At 38.9% G+C, this 17,475-nt stretch overlaps 1 protein-coding gene across 1 annotated transcript in view; it reads right to left on the minus strand.

Annotated features, from left to right (window-relative positions):
- The window catches only part of CDH8 (cadherin 8), a 288,359-nt gene that overhangs the window by 12,105 nt on the left and 258,779 nt on the right, over positions 1–17,475 (minus strand). The window contains exon 10 of the mRNA XM_075189000.1: positions 16,445–16,562. Coding sequence (XP_075045101.1) covers positions 16,445–16,562 — 118 coding nt within the window. The remainder of the gene's footprint in view (positions 1–16,444; positions 16,563–17,475) is intronic.

Here is a 17,475-nt window from a genome sequence, read left to right on the forward strand (position 1 = left end):
TAAGATTTAAAAAGGACATGGCCAATGATTAGCCCAATAATGAGGTTTTGTTCTCTGAAACTCCTATTCCTGATATTCGGGCTGCCCCTAAATTTTGCTTTGGGGCCTGCGTTGCGTACCAGCTGTTCGATATATATTGATTAATGTATTTTTTTTTTTAAAACAGCAGAGTCCACCTAAAGACCACAGTAGGCCCAGGATGATGGTCACATTACAGTGCCTTCACACTCTATTACAATATATATTTCCACAAGATTTTAGACTGAGCCTTCTCACATTATTAGAATTTGTGGAGGAAAGATCGGAAAACTGTTTGAAACTTTTAGAGCACAGCTAGGTGTTCTCTTATAACTTAGGCATCGATTAGGGTGTGTGAGGAGGTATATGGTTAGCACTATGTCCACACCATCATCATCATCTATTTATATAGCACCAACAAAAAGACAGTTGTCAGTGCTTATCCTTTACACTGCATATCTGTGTGTGTCTAGCAAAATGAAAACATGAGGTATTAGTTCATATTTTTATCAAAACATTTAAGCCTGCATCCCAGCGTCAAGGGCACCTCATTATATGCAGGTCCTACACTGACCTATATGCTTTAAACACCATTAAAATGCAGTTAAAATCAGATGCACTCACCTCCCAGATATAGGGGTTTACATCTAGCAAGGGCTGGCTTGTGAGCCACACCCAAATGTGCCTTAAATAGGCTTGATGGACAGCTGCTATGACAATAAGGCAATATTTTGAAACAAAACCAGAGAAAAAAATTACATAGCACCACCAATTCCGTACAGAGAGATCAAGTGGGATCAGATTAAGGACTTAAGCTATTGTGAAGGTGGTTGAATTTCTTACAGTCCCTTAATGGAGATTTCAACTTTTGGATGACTGCCGTTCAGGAAAATATACACCTTATCCTTACCCAAAGCCAGGAGAAGGCTCATACTGTGTTTGGGAGATATAGTTCTACAATCTTTCAAAAAGTTCTTGAATACAGCTCTATGGATAAACTCTGGATAGATACAGACTTTTTGTATGCATAGGTTACCCCATTTACAAAGTTGCACCTGATTTAACACCTACACCACAAGATAATCCAATAACATGGCAGCCCCGGATATCAGATATCTGATTGGCTGCTGAGTAATGAAGGGAAATATCTGATTGGTTACTGATATTAACAGCACATTAATGCTATTTGCTCAAGGTTATTAAATAAACCATTCAAGACTATTATATGAGCTAATAGATATATGTGCATTGTAAAGAATCCATCACTATGCATTGCAATCTTATACAATACTATACAATCTTTTTTTTCTAACTTCTACAATAAAATAAATGCAAAACACAGGAGACGGTGGAAATAAAGGGCCGAGAGAGCAGCAAAAGCAGCTTTGGATAAAAAAAATAGAAATAAAACTCTGCTGAAACGTAGAACAAGTAGATTTAACAAAGGTTTTGCAGCAGGATTCCAGGAAGCCACAGGAGTGCCATTGTAACGTACAATTTAACTTTTGCATGTTTGAAATGTTACATATTGGTTCTTTTGTGTTTCCAAGAGCACTACAGTTCAGAAAAATGTGTCCATTGTAAAATCACTAAGTGAGGTTGAAGCGATAAAACAATTATTCGGCGTGTACTATAAAGTGTTTTTCAAGGTCTTTTCTGTCGAAAGCCAAAACATACTCTGCAAAGTACAATAACTTCTCACAAGTTGATAGAGCAAGGCGGTGCGTTGCTCCGAACATCCAACAAGTGGAGACGTCCCATTACTGATGTTAGACATACAGCAATGTTCCAATGACATGTCTCTGAGTCATCCCTTCCAGACATTCTCAAGTGCCGCCTCTAACGGCAGATAAAGAGAAAGTCGGGGAGATGAAGAGCTCACTTATGTAAGAAATAATAATTGTTTCCGAACAGTATTTACGTCACGATTATTGATTATTCTACTGTGGTTAGAACTTGTATTACACAGCTTTCACTTCTACATGGTAGTGAGGGCCTTTGTATTGTAAAACAACAAATGGTAAGTTAAAGTAGTACATTTCATGGATAATTAGAAAAACAAAAACATATATGAGATTGTAAGCTTTCTTAACACTGAGATATCAGATTGATACATTTACTACAAATTCATTTTACTTGGGTAGTTTTTGAAAACCATGGCAAACCAAGTTGTCATCATCATCATCACCATTTATTTATATAGCGCCACTGATTCCGCAGCGCTGTACAGAGAACTCATTCACATCAGTCCCTGCCTCATTGGGGCTTATAGTCTAAATTCCCTAACACACACACAGACAGAGACAAACAGACAGACTAGGGTCAATTTGTTAGCAGCCAATTAACCTACCAGTATGTTTTTGGAGAGTGGGAGGAAACCGAAACACCCTGAGGAAACCCATGCAAACACGGGGAGAACATAGAAACTCTTCACAGATAAGGCCATGATCGGGAATTGAAGTCATGACCCCAGTGCTGTAAGGCAGAAGTGCTAACCACTGAGCCACCGTATTGAAAGTTGTCTATTTTTCTTACTAACCAAGAACAGGAAAATTGAGATATAAAGGAGCAGAGATGATGTCTATGCTAGAGGAACTAACGCCGTTGCAGGAGATGTGGAGGCTGTAGGACCCAGAGGTAAATGGGCACAGACGTGGGCAAAATGCGTAGAGCATGGCTCATACCCATCCCCCACGCTTTCTATTTGTACTTTCTGTTGTGGAAATTCATTGCCAATCCCCCCACCCCTGTCGATTGAATGTTATGCCCCTGGTCTGTGCATATACAGTAGATCAGACACGTTAAACTCAAAACCCCAAATGGGCCAAACAATCAAAGTCTAAAATTTTGTGTGTCGCAAGAAAACTAAAAAGAAATAAGTAACCATCGTCAGCACAAACGGGTGATACGTTGGATAAACAATCAGCAAACTGTCAAATAAATGTACTTGGACAACAAACGAATAATGATAATGTTTTGAGTTCACTTGTATTACAAAAGTGTACGGTTCTGAATATGTGCGACAGCATACAACATAGGTGTAAGGAGACGAGCGGAATTGACGCGCACATGTCACGTGACACTGGCAGGGAAGGTTGACTTAATTCACACCCAAGCTGTTCCACCGTATTCACTGAATTTTTAAGTCATTTCACCGGATAGAATAAAACGTGGGTCACATTCCATTTGTTTTCCCATAGTAATGCGGGGCCGCAAAAAATATGCGCTTGGGCGGCGACTTTGACATATCTGTAGTAGAGGAAGAATCGGCTAGAGAAAGAGAACCAATATCGAAAATTGCATCCGTCGTACAGAACAAAAGATCTGGTATGTTGTAGTTTTAAATATTCAGAATCTGAGGACTGCACAGCCTATTCCCCTGCACTGCTTTGGTTTCCTGTTCTTTCACTATAAGGCTGTTCAACAACAAAAAGATGCCACTTAGGGATGAAATATTAGCGATACACAGAAAAAGAGCTTGATGTCAGCTAGTAGACCACAGCTACGCATTATCCTTCATTAATTCAAGTTAAGAATTATGTAGGATGCTAGTAGGATTCAAACTCTACTGATACTCTGTAAGACGTTTAAGGAGTCTAATTGTTTTTTACATTGTTTTATATTCACCAGATCACAGAGGCCATATTACTCAGTGTGTTACAAACAGCCAGATGATCATCTACGTCAAGAAGCCTAATAGGTGATAGAATGACGTCAGAAATGAGCTATCAATGACAGTGTCTTGGGAGCAAATTGCACTAATAAGAGAATTGTTCCTAATTTCTGTTTTCCCAGTTTTCGCTATGCATTGGCTACAAAAATAGGAAATAGAATTTTTTTCTTAATATGTAATCAATAGGTCCACAGTATCTTGCAAAATGATCTAAAATTTGCATAACCTACATAATGTGGTCTTAAAGGGGAAATAACTTCCTGCTTGCTATAGAGGTTATGGAAATTCATGACTTTTTAGCATTGACAGGACCAGTACATCCCACAATTTCAAATGTTGTATATGAACTATTAAGAACACACTGCATTATGAACGATAAAATACACTGCTGCACATGGGATCTGATACAAGTAAAATTCAGGGGTCCTGAGTCATTAAGGAAAGTAAGGCAAAAAAAAGGAGTAAATGTTCTCCGGTATAAGCCATGTTACAATGCAAGGGTGCATATTAGTTTATTATTTTGCACATAACTTAAATACTGGCTGTTTTTTCATGTAGCACACAAATGCTTTATTTTTACACTGAAATTTAAAGCTGATCTAGGACATGCTCTACCCCAACTATAAATCTGTCCCCGCATTTAAAATTTACCTCCCCCTCCAATGCAACATGGTTTTGCCCAGGTGCAAAGTTACTTCTTTTTTATGCTTTGCTCTCCTTAATGACTCAGGCCCACTGTCACTTGAGCTACTGTGAAATTGCTGGCCTTTCCAGCATCGCTTCTCGGCCTTTTGGCTAAGATCAAGTGAGTACCTGTCTGAGTAGGGGTTTCTGCCCGCCCTGAAAAGACCATGGGAAAGCTTGGTCTGGCCAGAGGGCCAGTTGCTAAAAAGCCGGGGATAGTGCCCCTGGAGTAGTGACAAAGGGGTGCCTGAATTCACCTGGGGAGTGGTGACCCTCACTTGAATCAGCACTTTGCACGAACCCCACTTTCTGCTACACACACTCGTCCTTGCCCCAGCCTTTTGGCTAGGCAGGATAAATTTTTAACATCTAGGCTGAAAGGCTGGGGCCATTTTGCACGGCACTAATTTATTTATATATTTTTCTCACTGTTTGTCACTTCACTTTTTTATGTTTTTTTCACGGATTGGCGGAGGTGCTGTAGCCCTTATGGGTCCTGATCCCCAAGAATCTAGGGGGGGGGGTGGTCCTAGTGACTCCCACCCTCCTGAACCATCTGAGGTCTCCTCATTCGGGGGGAGACGGTGAAGGGGGTCTGAAGAACCTTGCCCCTAAGGGTCCTTATGGATCCAGGGGTCGGGGATAGAGGGACCCTTCCTCTTTGGAGGAGGGTCTGAATGGTACCTTAGAGCACGTTTTTTTTAAGTTCTCATTTAATTTTTCAATCACTAGGGGAAAGCACGTTTTTCAGGCTTTCAAATTATTGCTGGTCTTTCCCATGTCTATAATGCAACCAGTCAACAGCAAGTCTGTGATTTACCCTTAAAGGACTATTTAGAAAAATGCAAGATTGAACCAATGGTGCAAATGTTATTTTGTGATGCCACTTGCCTATTCTTTGCAGATGGATTTGCAGGCAAAAAAGTTGGCATTTCCAAGGGTACAAAATGTTGGATGCTTTGTTGTTAGGAGCCGGGCAGATTTTGTATTTTAGGATCAGATTATTTAAATGAGACTGAAATAATAGAGAAAGTGCATTTAGGAGGAACTTTTCTGTTTATCTGGGGAAAATGATGAACATTCTACTGCCTTCCAAAGGACTTACTATTAAGTTGGGAATGGAGGAAACCATGTGTTTGGCTATAGCCAGGCCCTTTAGCAAAATTTGGGGGAGAACAGCAATGTCGCTTCAGCCTCCCCGTTTCTGCTCTTCCCCTACAAGAACAGAGTGGGACTTCTTCTGAGAATGCTTGTGTCCGCCACATGCTAAGTAAAACCACCACTGGGGCCTCAACAATGAAACCTCAGGGACCAGGGGCCGGTATTAAGGCTTTTGTTGTGCCCTTGAATAGTGGGTGGATGTATCCACATTTAACAGCATATAATGTTGAAAATCTGCTACAGTTATTTGGTACACGAACTAGTGATTCTGATTCTGAAGGTCCAGGCTCATGAAACTCGTTTTATCACCTTATTTTGTGCATGTTCTCCAAGATTCCAAGATCAACTAAATCTTCTGTTTTACAGTTTAATATACACTGTATTCTGTGTATTACTGAGCTGAATGAATTGCATGAATTAACTGCCCGTGGCCGCAGTTCCACCACTGCATGTAACAATTCTAGCCCCAATGTCTACCCAACCTCATGATTAATTCAAGACATAAATTATACTTGACGAAACAGTCATTCAGAAGAAAAACGATAAAGGTGAAATAAATGAAGGAAGTGGTGTTGAAGTGTTCGTAGACTTGACCCTAAAGTATTATTATAACACTTTTAAACATGTGTATTCCCATATGAACCCACATACCCACAAGAAATAACTCAGAACATTTTTCCAGGGAGAAGTTCCAAAAACAAAATGTGGGCGGACGGTTGGGTGCATTTGCGGATACTGAAGAGCATTGCATAGCTGTATATTGTTATACTTTTTTCTGACCCGCTAGAGTATCTCCTCCTAACTGTCATGGCAACCTTCGGCAGGGGAGTGACAGAAAGCGCACTGGACATATTTAGTTAAGTATAAACACTCCAGTTAATTCCTGTATATCATTCAGCTCACCAATCCACAGCCTGCAGTGCATATTAAACTGTAAAACAGATTTAGTCGCTCTTGGAATTTTGGAGAAAATGCATAATTAAATGTCATCCAACAGTAAAGTAATATTGTCCAAGTAGTCATGTATCAACCATAAACCTGCAATGCCGGAAACTGGAGTTGTCTATCTTGCAATATCTCTCTGTCATTACAGATATAACTTTATTTTAATGTTTCAATGGCATTGGTCTTGTTCTTTTCCTTGACCTTATTAAATAATTAAAGTAGGAACAGCTACTGCTTATGTTTTATAGCGGGGCCAGATCAATTTGGCAGGAGGACGCTAGTTATAAAAATCACAATACATGGGTGAATTAAGTCATTGTCCCCCTTAATTAGCATCAGAATGAAGTTAAAGGACAACTAAACTTCAGATAAAAGTGCATCCCAAATAATAATAAATAAAAAAAAACATTCACAAAGACTTATTTAAAAGCCTCCTAACTTGTCAGAACGTGAAATGTTTTAGAGTCAATAACATTTCTTATGCTGCAGAGGGCAAGATTGTTCTCTGATATTAGTCACTCTGGTCTGGTAACCCCCAGAGCTTGGGGCTACCCCCCTCCATTTTCTCGTTGGGCCAGTGGAGCGTACAATATACATTGCCAATTACACAAATACACTTGGATTAATTTAATCAGAAGCCAATTATCCTACCAGATTTTTGCTGGACAGTGGAGTGCTTGAGGAAACCCACAAAAAAACACAGAGAGAACATACAAACTCCACAAACAGGGCGCTGCTTAGGATCAAACTGCTGATCCTAGTGCTGTGAGGCAGCAATGCTAGCCAAAGTGACGCCCATTATGTCTTAATAGTAACAAAATAAGTTTCACACCAGGACAGAACTTGAGATGTCTTATATTCTTATCATGTGTAATGTAGCTGAATACAAGCTACTGGTCTCTGTTACGAGCCATTTGTTCCTCAATGGAAGGTGTGCACTTGGGGGGAGGGGGGGAGAAGGGGTTCAGATGCCCAGAAACCGCCCACACTCATTAACTGAACTTCACCGGTAATCTGAGATTTTTATGTATTTCAGTGGCATTGGTGACATAATCGAGCCGCTCAAAGCGGCATTTTTTTCTTATTTAAAAAGAAGTGGGCAGACCCAGGAATCTCCCCTCCTTACTGTGTGAATTTAGAGGCCGTGAAGCTTATTAATGCAACACACGGCTTCTAATAGCAGCAAGAGAAAAGTGACAGAAGGAAGGATAATCAACGAAAGATACAGATAAATGGACAGTGAGTAATATATAGAGAGGTAACTAAGCAACACAGAGTATCTCTCTCTCTGTCACCCAATGTGCGATTGTGTGTCTATCTCTACATCATACTTGCCAACTTTGGCAAGTGGTGCTCTGGGATATCGGTGGGAGGTCGGCGTGTTGGGGGCGGAGCCTGATGGTTGTGTCATTTGGCCGCACCCCCTAAACATCCATCACACTTTTTTCCAATCACAGATGGGGGCGGGCATATGAAGACGCAGTATTCATATCATAAGCACCACCCCCCAACACTTTAATATAGCGGTATTTAGGAACCGGGAGTTTGCCCTGCTCTCCCGAGAGTCCAGGAGGACTCTTAGAAATTCGGGAGAGTAGGCAACTATGCTCTACATTGTGGATAACTGTCCCTTTATTTCTCCCCCATTGTGTGTACGTCCGTCACCTTTTTTCCCTCTCCTTACATCTGTACACCAGGGACCTGATTCATTAAGGAGAGCAAAGCAAAAAAAAATGAGTAGCTTTGAATCTTGGTAAAACCATGTTGATGTGGACGGGGAGGTAAATTAAAAATGTGGGGACAAATTTATAGTTAGGGTAAGGCATGTCCTAAATCAACTTTTAATGTCAGCGTACAACTAAAGCTATCAAGTATTTGTGTGCTACATGAAAAAACAGCCAGTATTGTCCTTGTGCGCAAAATAATAAACTCAATTTGCACCCCTTTTGCATTGCAACATGGTTTTGCCAAGGTTCAAAGTTACTCATTTTTTTTTGCTTTACTTTCCTTAATGAATCAAACCCCAGGTGCTCACTTAGGTGGATTTTTCAGTTGGCCAGAGACAGCTCACACTCAGATCACCCCACCCTGAGATCAGCAACTGCGCAGTACACCGAAACTGTCTGCGGTCGCAGAGCGGTCAATGTGTAAGGAAGAGACACCTGCATGATCTAATCCTCACCAGGTGACAGAGCTTCTTACTTCCACAGAGCACAGGTGACAGCATTTCTGGGGAGAGGTGAGTGGCTGTTAGTAATGCTGCAAACTATATTAGAGACACTGGGGTCTATGTACAATAGGCTCCCTTCTAAAGCCATAAACAGGGTTTTTATAGCTGTAAACTATACAAACTATATTGGGCTTTCAGTTCCAATAATTAAATTATAGTTTATGAAATATTGTAGATTACATTTATTAAATAAAAAAATAATATCTCAAAACCTTCATTCATTAAAAATGCTTTATTCAAAGAATAATCATTTTCAAATTAAATTAATCTGTTATATCCAATCTGAGATGGCAACAACAGAACAGGTATTGCTCTTTTAATATTTCTTAAATAGGCTTTTCCATGCAAACATTTGTAACCCCCCTCTTGAAATCCTGCACTTGCCCCTAATGTGTAGGAAAAACATTATGCCTCCTAATTACCTCAAACATCTTCAGCTCTGTGAAGCTTTTGAAACGTTCACATAAAGATTTTTGAAGGATATACATAGTGCTTTTATTTTAGCCAACTTGCATTTTGGGGCATAATGGTCCATTAACATCTGGGAGTAAATTTACTAAACTGTGGGTTTGAAAAAGTGGAGATGTTGGGCCTGAGTCATTAAGGAGAGCAAAGCAAAAATAAAAAAAAGGAGAACATTTGCACAGGTGCATTCATTACTGACTGACACATTGTAACAGATCCACAGGTGGTATAATTATATCACCTGTGAGCTGGACAACCTGCACTGTTAGGGGACCCTGAGGACTGGGTTTGAGAAACACTGTCCTAGATCAACTTTAAATTCCAGTGTAAAAATAAAGTTATCAAGTATCTGTGGGCTACATGAAAAAGCAGCTCGTATTTAACTTGTATGCAAAATAATATATGTGCACCCCTTACATTGTAACATGGTTTGTCCAGGATCAAATGTACTTTTTTTTTTTTTTTGCCTTGCTCTCCTTAATGACTCAAGCCCATTGCGCCTATAGCAACCAATCAGAATCTAGCTGTCATTTTGTAGAATGTACTAAATAAATGATAAACTAGAATCTGATTGGTTGCTATAGGCAACATCTCCACTCTTTCAAACCCGCAGTTTAGTACATATACCCCCTGGAGTTTTTTTACACGCAGATTTCAAAGCTGACCAAGGCATTATTAAAAAAATATCTTTATTTCTCATCTTGATGTTGTAATTTTGGGAAAACAAAAGGTCATATCTGTATTGTAATACTCACTGCCCTTTTAACTGCAGTTAAACCTTTCACTTTGCATCTTTTTATTGCACGAGCAAATATACTTTTAATTACAAAAAATACTAATTTCCAGAGGTACTTCAAAATGCCACTGCTACAATCTCATCTGCACTAGTTGTTCCAAACATTTTCTTACTATTTTATGATATATAATATAATATATTACAATGATCAAATCTTGTTCATATCTTACGATGTTGTATACTACTACTTTATCACAGTTTGTTTTGTCATTTATTGTATCACTAAGGGGTAAATGTATCAAGCTGCGAGTTTCCGGCGGGTTTGAAAAGAGAAGATGTTGCCTGTAGCAACCAATCAGATTCTAGTTATCATTTATTTAGTGCATTCTACAAAATGACAGCTAGAATCCGATTGGTTGCTATAGGCAAAATCTCCACTTTTTCAAACCCACAGTTTAGTATATATACCCCCTGGAGTTTTTTTTAAACACAGATTTCAAAGCAGAAGAAAGGCATTATTAAAAAATTATTGATGTTGTAATTTTGGAAAAACAAAAGGTCATATCTCGCAGCTTGATACATTTACCCCAAAGTGTTGCTATATATAATTCTGTGCAAGAGTTGAACCAACTTCTGTAACAATATTCTATACAACCTTATTTGTTGGTCCCCATTACATTTTAATCCAATTGGTAGTTCTGTGTCTACTAGATCGTCATTGAGTCAGCTAGTTATCCATTCAACTGTTGCCCAATAAATGGTTAAATGTTTTGGAAGGTACCGTAAATCATAACAAACCAATATGGTTCTGGTTCTCAATATGGAATCTATTGTGCGCCATCAGACGGTTGTGTAATTTATAAGAATACAGCCTAACAAAGTTGTAGAGAACATAAGCAAGGAGCTTCATAACATTTATTTGTTTGATTTATTGTTAATTGGCAAGCTATACTCACATATATAATGAGAATACAGCCTATCCCCAAATGGCTGCCTCCACTATATAGAGACAAAAATTACTTTGTAAAGGAAAAGTGGAGGTGATACCCATAGCAACCAATCCGATTTGAGCTATCATTTATTTAGTACTTTCTGGAAAACGATAGCTGGAATCTGATTGGTTGCTATGGGCAACAACTCCACTTTTTCATTTTACAAGGTTTGATAAATCTGTTATTGCTATTGTTTTGTAATTTGGCTTCTCTCTACTTGGGAAACGTCCCTATGTGACCAATCTCGATGTTATAAGCAAATCTAAGAGTGCTTTGCATGTAAGACAGACAAGTAACACAATGATGCAGGGTGGAGCATTAACATATTAGGTTCCGTTTTTACCAGATACCATTTGTTATCTGGTTGTTTAGTAGAGCCTACCAATGCACTGTCCTGATTTCCTTAGTATAAATCGGTGGAGCATATTGGTTTGTGGTCAGAGCTTTCACCCAATTAGTGGTATGAATGGACGTAATGAAAGTGTCCTAATATTTCCATTTTAATCGTTGAGTGTTGTGGCAGAGGTTTTAAATAAAGCTTCGACATTACAGACTTCAGACTTCTCAAAATCAAAAATTCCCACTAGTATAACAAAAAAGTCTATTTATTTCATACAAGCCTAGTTGCCAACATGTGAACATGATTTCCTATCCTGCTGGCAGACAGTGTAGAATGCTTCTGAGAGGATTTCCTCAACACTAAGGGCTGGGTCAGACAAGCGCTAATACTCTGTCACACCGTAATGATTCCACTGTCAAAGTTCTGCGTTGTGTCGTTTGGACAACGGGATCATTATAGTATAACTTTAGAATAGCATTCCTCATTCTCTTTCATGAAACTCTGACTGAGCGCGTCAACTCTTTAGAACTCTGAGATTCCCTGTTCAGAAAATCCCCGCGTTCTACAGCTCCCGTCCGACCATGTTTTGAATATTTCTTTAATCATTCTTTTATGAATAAACATAATTGGCTAGGTCAATAATTAGCTCACACAAAGAAATCCTCTAAATATGCCTGCTGGGGATACTTGAAGAGAGAGTTGAGAAACGATGGTTTTAACTGGCTCCGGATAATACACTCTCTCCCTCCAGCATGAACAAATTGAGACGTTTCAACCGATAATCAATCACATTTCTGTGGATAAGGCAAATTCTAATTGTCTAACCTAATTCACCGAAAGAACGTCCCGAATTGCGACTCAATTTTGTTGATTCCTGATTCTACAATTATAAATAAATTATTTTGCAACCCAAACTGCAGTTAATTTGCTCATCTATATCAGCAGGACACTTACCCTTAACAATTGTTATCTTAAGCAGCGTATGGATTGAGAGCACATAAGGAGATTTGTATCAAGAATAGAGAATGAGAGAAGTGTTACTGTGCGGTAAGCTATACACAGTGAACAATAGCAGATGAGCTATTGACCACTACTTACAGAAAAGAATATTGATCACTACTTGAAGACAGAAATAAGACATGAATAAACCATTAAGAGCTTGGACTGTACCTGAAAATCAGAGACAGGGCCAACTACAGTGAAGTTGTACTGGGCATACAAGATTGTAGCAACTACTGCAACTCCAGAATATTGACTAATGGAGCTGTTACTGTGCAATTGTTTTAACCATTATTTATAAGAATACATGCAATTAAGAGAAAATTAATTCTCTTAATTGCATCATTTATTTGGTAATTCACATATCCCCTGTATAGCAGTGGGATTTGCCTAACGTAATACTTTTGACAGTTTTATCATAAATATATTCTTTTATAGATATACTTTGTATTGGAATCTATTGTGTGCCATCAGATGGTTGTGTAATTTATAACAATACAGCTTAACAAAGTTGTAGAGAACAATATCGAGGAGCTTCATAACAGTCATTTGTTTGGTTTATTGTGAATTGGTAAGCTATACTCACATATATAATGAGAATACAGCCTACCCCAAAATGGCTGCCTCCACTATATAGAGACAAAAAATTACTTTGTAAAGATTCAGGTTGGTTCAGCGCAACAAAATAACTGCCTCCCCTCTGCCTAGGTGACAAGGTCATGTTAAAAAAGTGGCCATGTTTTACTTTATATATACACACAGCAGCGGCGCACGCAGGATTTTGAAGGGAGAGATTTTTAACATAGAGAGCTGCTGCGCATGCGGCCGCGCATGCGCAGCAGCTCCATTTCGGTGGCACTGCACTGAACAGCAGCCGCGGCGCTGTCAAAGAAGCGTCCGCGGCGGTGCTGTATTGTAGTACAATACAGCACCGCCTCGGACGCTTTTTTGACAGCGCCGCGGCTGCTGTATAGTACAGTGCCGCTATTTAGGGACACTGTTCTTCGCGGAGGAGAGGGGTTTCTGGAGAACCAGAAACCCCCCCTGCGTGCGCCCCTGCACAGAGTATAAGTAGTACTAGCTGGAGAACAAAAAAATTGGTTTCCAACAACATTTTACATACAGCATATAGGAAAAAATGTGCAATTGCATTACAAAAATAGAAATAACTATTATAAATTTATTATAAAGTGACATTGCCCAGCAAATCAGGGACATTTGGCAGTTGCCCCACGAAACTCCCAGATCGGTGAATTTCTTACAGTATGAGCCGCAAGTGTTAACATTTGTTTTCGACTAGGAGAGATGTTATAAGTGCTGTAATGTCGTTTTAAGGCCATTAACTTTTAACGAGAATAAATATGAAAAGAAATATAATCAGTTGTACTGTAAAATACTTTTCTGCTTTTTCTCATGTAAATGTTAATATGTCGAATGTAAATTATATATATAACAGATGGATTTTTATTTCAGATGTCATCATTCTATTCACAGAAAAAGTTGGCATTGTGTTACAGTTGCTATTAAGGCAATTAGAATTACGGTGCATTATTAAAGCTAATTGTTTAAAGCTTAATGTTAGGGTGAAAGCTACTCTTTGACTTTTCGTCTTGAAAAATCTGAACTTTAGATAATTGTCTATATAATTGCCAGACTATTCCTACTGAAGAAAATGAACTTTAGACAAAACTTTGAATGCTCTAAAACTTTGAGGTGACCTTTCAAACTATATAGCAGTCACCCAACCTTGTCTGGTAGATATGGCCACTAATGCTTTATACGTTATAAAATCACTTACGTCACATTTGCATTTTACATAATATGTTGTTGACTGTTAAGGGCTTTGTGCAGTGGTTTATAGGTTTTATTTAATGTAGCTCTTAAATCAGAGTTGTCGCTCCTTGAGGACCATTTGTCTTCCAACTTTAAGATGTCTCCAAATAACCTGCCATCTAATGGCTGGCTTTCTAAAATATGTCAGCGATCATGAGGCATAAGTCTGAATAAGATTCGTTATCTGTGCCATTTCCAAAAGATGCATTTGTCTTGAGAACACCATTATACTCCTTATTATTGAAGTAGATAGTAGAGACTATAAAAGAGCTTTCTATCTCAGCCCCATCGTGTCTTTGGAAAGAAAAATTCTAATCCATAGACCTTGCATATCCTTAACTTTGGTTAAAGTCCTAATTCTGAACCTCAAAAAGCTTTAGTGACTCACCTAACATTAGCCCAACAGCCTAGTCCGAGTTATTCCTAGGTGTGGCATATACTCTAAAATTATTGAACATGCATGTTGCCTCCCCGGTGGCACAGTGGTTAGCTCTCAGCATCGGGATTGAATTGCACTAGGGGGCTATCTGTGGGGAGTTTAAATATTCTCTACGTTTTTGCATGGTCTTTCTCTAGGTGATTTGGCCAACTCAAAATACCTACCAGTACAGTGTTTTCTAACCTGTGGCACTCCAGGTGTTGGGAAACTACGAATCCCAGCATAACCTTCCAGCAATAAACTGCTATATATTGGCAAAGCATGCTGGGACTTGTAGTTTAACAACTGCTGGAGTGTCACAGGTTAGCCAACACTGTACTAGTAGGTTAGTTGGCTTCTAACTGCATTGGTCCTGGTGTGTGTATGTATGCCAGGGGCAAACACAGAATTTGTAGAGGAGAGTTTCCACACCATGCCGCCAGTGGGCGTGACCAGCATGCATGGGGGCATGGCTATAATATAAGACAATACTTGGCTGCTCTCCAACTCCATATCCCTATAATATACATGGGCAATGCTGCGTGCACTACTGTTAGGTGCACACAGCTCTCTCTTTTCAAGCAGAGCCATCTGAAGCAGGGGGCAGGGTCCAGCCACCTCAATTATACAGTGCCCCAGGCTTGGAGGGGGGTTTCCAAGCACTATGTATGCCTATGGTAAGGAAATTAGATTGCAGTGTCCACTAGTGCTGCATTGATACTATGTATATATGTTGATACTATGTAAATAAAATATCAATAGTTAAAAAAGAATGGCAGCTCTTTTGAGAAAAGTTGATGCTCTTTATTATGCCAGTTATCCCTTTTGTTTTGCAAAGGGAAATTAAGGTCTTAAAATTATCCTGTTTATAAGTCAACCTCAATGGAACGACTAGGACCACCTATTTTAATGAAAAGTTGCAGTATATAGTTTCTGAACTCTAAATAGCATTTTTATTTTATTTTGAATTTTAGTCCTTCTTTTGATTACCGCATCAATACTCCATTTGGCAATCTTTAAAGTTAAGTTATCACCATGAGCTAGACATGAAATCTACCTGTGTATTATAGTAGTTATATACCAGAAATATTCTTATTTTTCTTTAAATGTGATTCTCCTAACATGTTATTAGCCCCTCTCCACTGCCAGTGACTGTTAGTTAGAGGGAAGCAAGTTTGGCATGAATTTTGATGGTATAAAAAGAAAAATACCCCAGCCACATTAGCTTTGGAGTAAGGAATTTAGGGCCTGATTCATTAAGGTTCTTAACTTAAGAAACTTCTTATTTCAGTCTCCTGGACAAAACCATGTTACAATGCAAGGGGTGCAAATTAGTATTCTGTTTTGCACATAAGTTAAATACTGACTGTTTTTTTATGTAGCACACAAATATCCACTTTAGATTTCAGTGTACAAATAAGCTGTCAAGTATTTGTGTGCTACATGAAAAAACAGTCAGTATTTAACTTATGTGCAAAACAGAATACTAATTTGCACCCCTTGCATTGTAACATGATTTTGCCCAGGAGACTGAAATTATAAGTTTCTTAAGTTAAGATCCTTAATGAATCAGGCCCTAAATTCTAAAAGCTCATTGTCATGTGTCTACAGTGGTCTTAAAATATACCCTATGGTAACGGAAAGTACTGTAAATATTTATAGATCTTTCTAAACTAATAATCTGCAAATTATTAGAAGAACGAGTGCAGGAATCTTTAAAAAAGAGTGACTGTAATCTTCATATCATTTTTAATTTTGTTTTTATTTTAAGTCACATCTCTACTATTGCACCCAGACTGTGCAGAACATGTTAAAATTTACCACTCCTTAGCATCAATGGGGAGTAGTGTTTCTAATTGCACTCTTTGCTATATTTAAACCCATAGGCGTGGCACACTAGTACATCGACTTAATCATTTGTTAGACTTATTCATTAGTTCACATAATTACCTTCATTATTTTTGATGGTGAAGTTTGGGTTATTGGCCATTTCAGGTAGAAGACTGTAAAAGAAGAAGTGTCCATTCCTTGGGTCATCCTTGTCAATAGCACTGACTGTCTGAATAATCTGCAATGATAGGAAAACCATGGGAAGGTTCAGTGCATTGTATTGAAAAGTAAGACTTTGATACATGACCATAATGACTGAAAAAGATAATGCTTTGCAATTCAGCAATAATGACCAGTTTCTTTAGGGCATAGAAAGAAGGAGGAAACTTTAAAGCACTCTCTTGCTGAAGAAACTCTAACTAGATTCCCAGCGTTACACAAAGATCCACACACGGATATAAAGACATTGCCACTAACATATCCACACAAAGATCCACAGACACAGCTCCCCACACACAATTTGGTCTTGCAGCGAAGGGGTTAAAATTAGAGATGTTCAGGCTCGGTTCCTGGAGAACCGAACACACCCGAACTTAGGGAATCCGAGTACCGAGCCGAGCCGGCTTGGTACTGTGGCGCGCCCTCGGAATCGAAAATGAGGCAAAACGTCATTGTGACGTCGTCGGATCTCGCGAGTTTTGAATTCCTTTTTAAGATCCAACATATCAAGGGGTGGGAGGGAGGGCGGACCCCCATTTTTCTTTTCTGCCACTGCTGGGTGCCAATGTGTCCTAGATGTACTAGGAACTGCCGTGTGTTTGTGTCATTGCTCTGTCGCTTACCATCCAGCCAGGTCGCTGCAGTATTTGTCTGAAAGTGTATGAAATTAATATTGTGATCTGTGAGGTGGTCAAAATTGAATGAAAATGACTTGAAATTAGTGTTATTGAGGTTAATAATAATGTAGGAACAAAAAAAGAGCAAAATTATGTGACTTTAGCATATTTCAGGATTTATTTAAAAAAAAATCCAAAACTATAAGACACGTTGGTGGTTTTGCCAAAACCAAAGCACAAAGCTAATCCAGATCCAAAACCAAAACCAGTTCAAGGGGGTCAGTGAACATCTCTAGTTAAAATGGACTTTGTTTT

The sequence above is a fragment of the Mixophyes fleayi genome, chromosome 10 (genome assembly GCF_038048845.1).
Source record: "Mixophyes fleayi isolate aMixFle1 chromosome 10, aMixFle1.hap1, whole genome shotgun sequence".
Lineage (NCBI taxonomy): Eukaryota > Metazoa > Chordata > Amphibia > Anura > Limnodynastidae > Mixophyes > Mixophyes fleayi.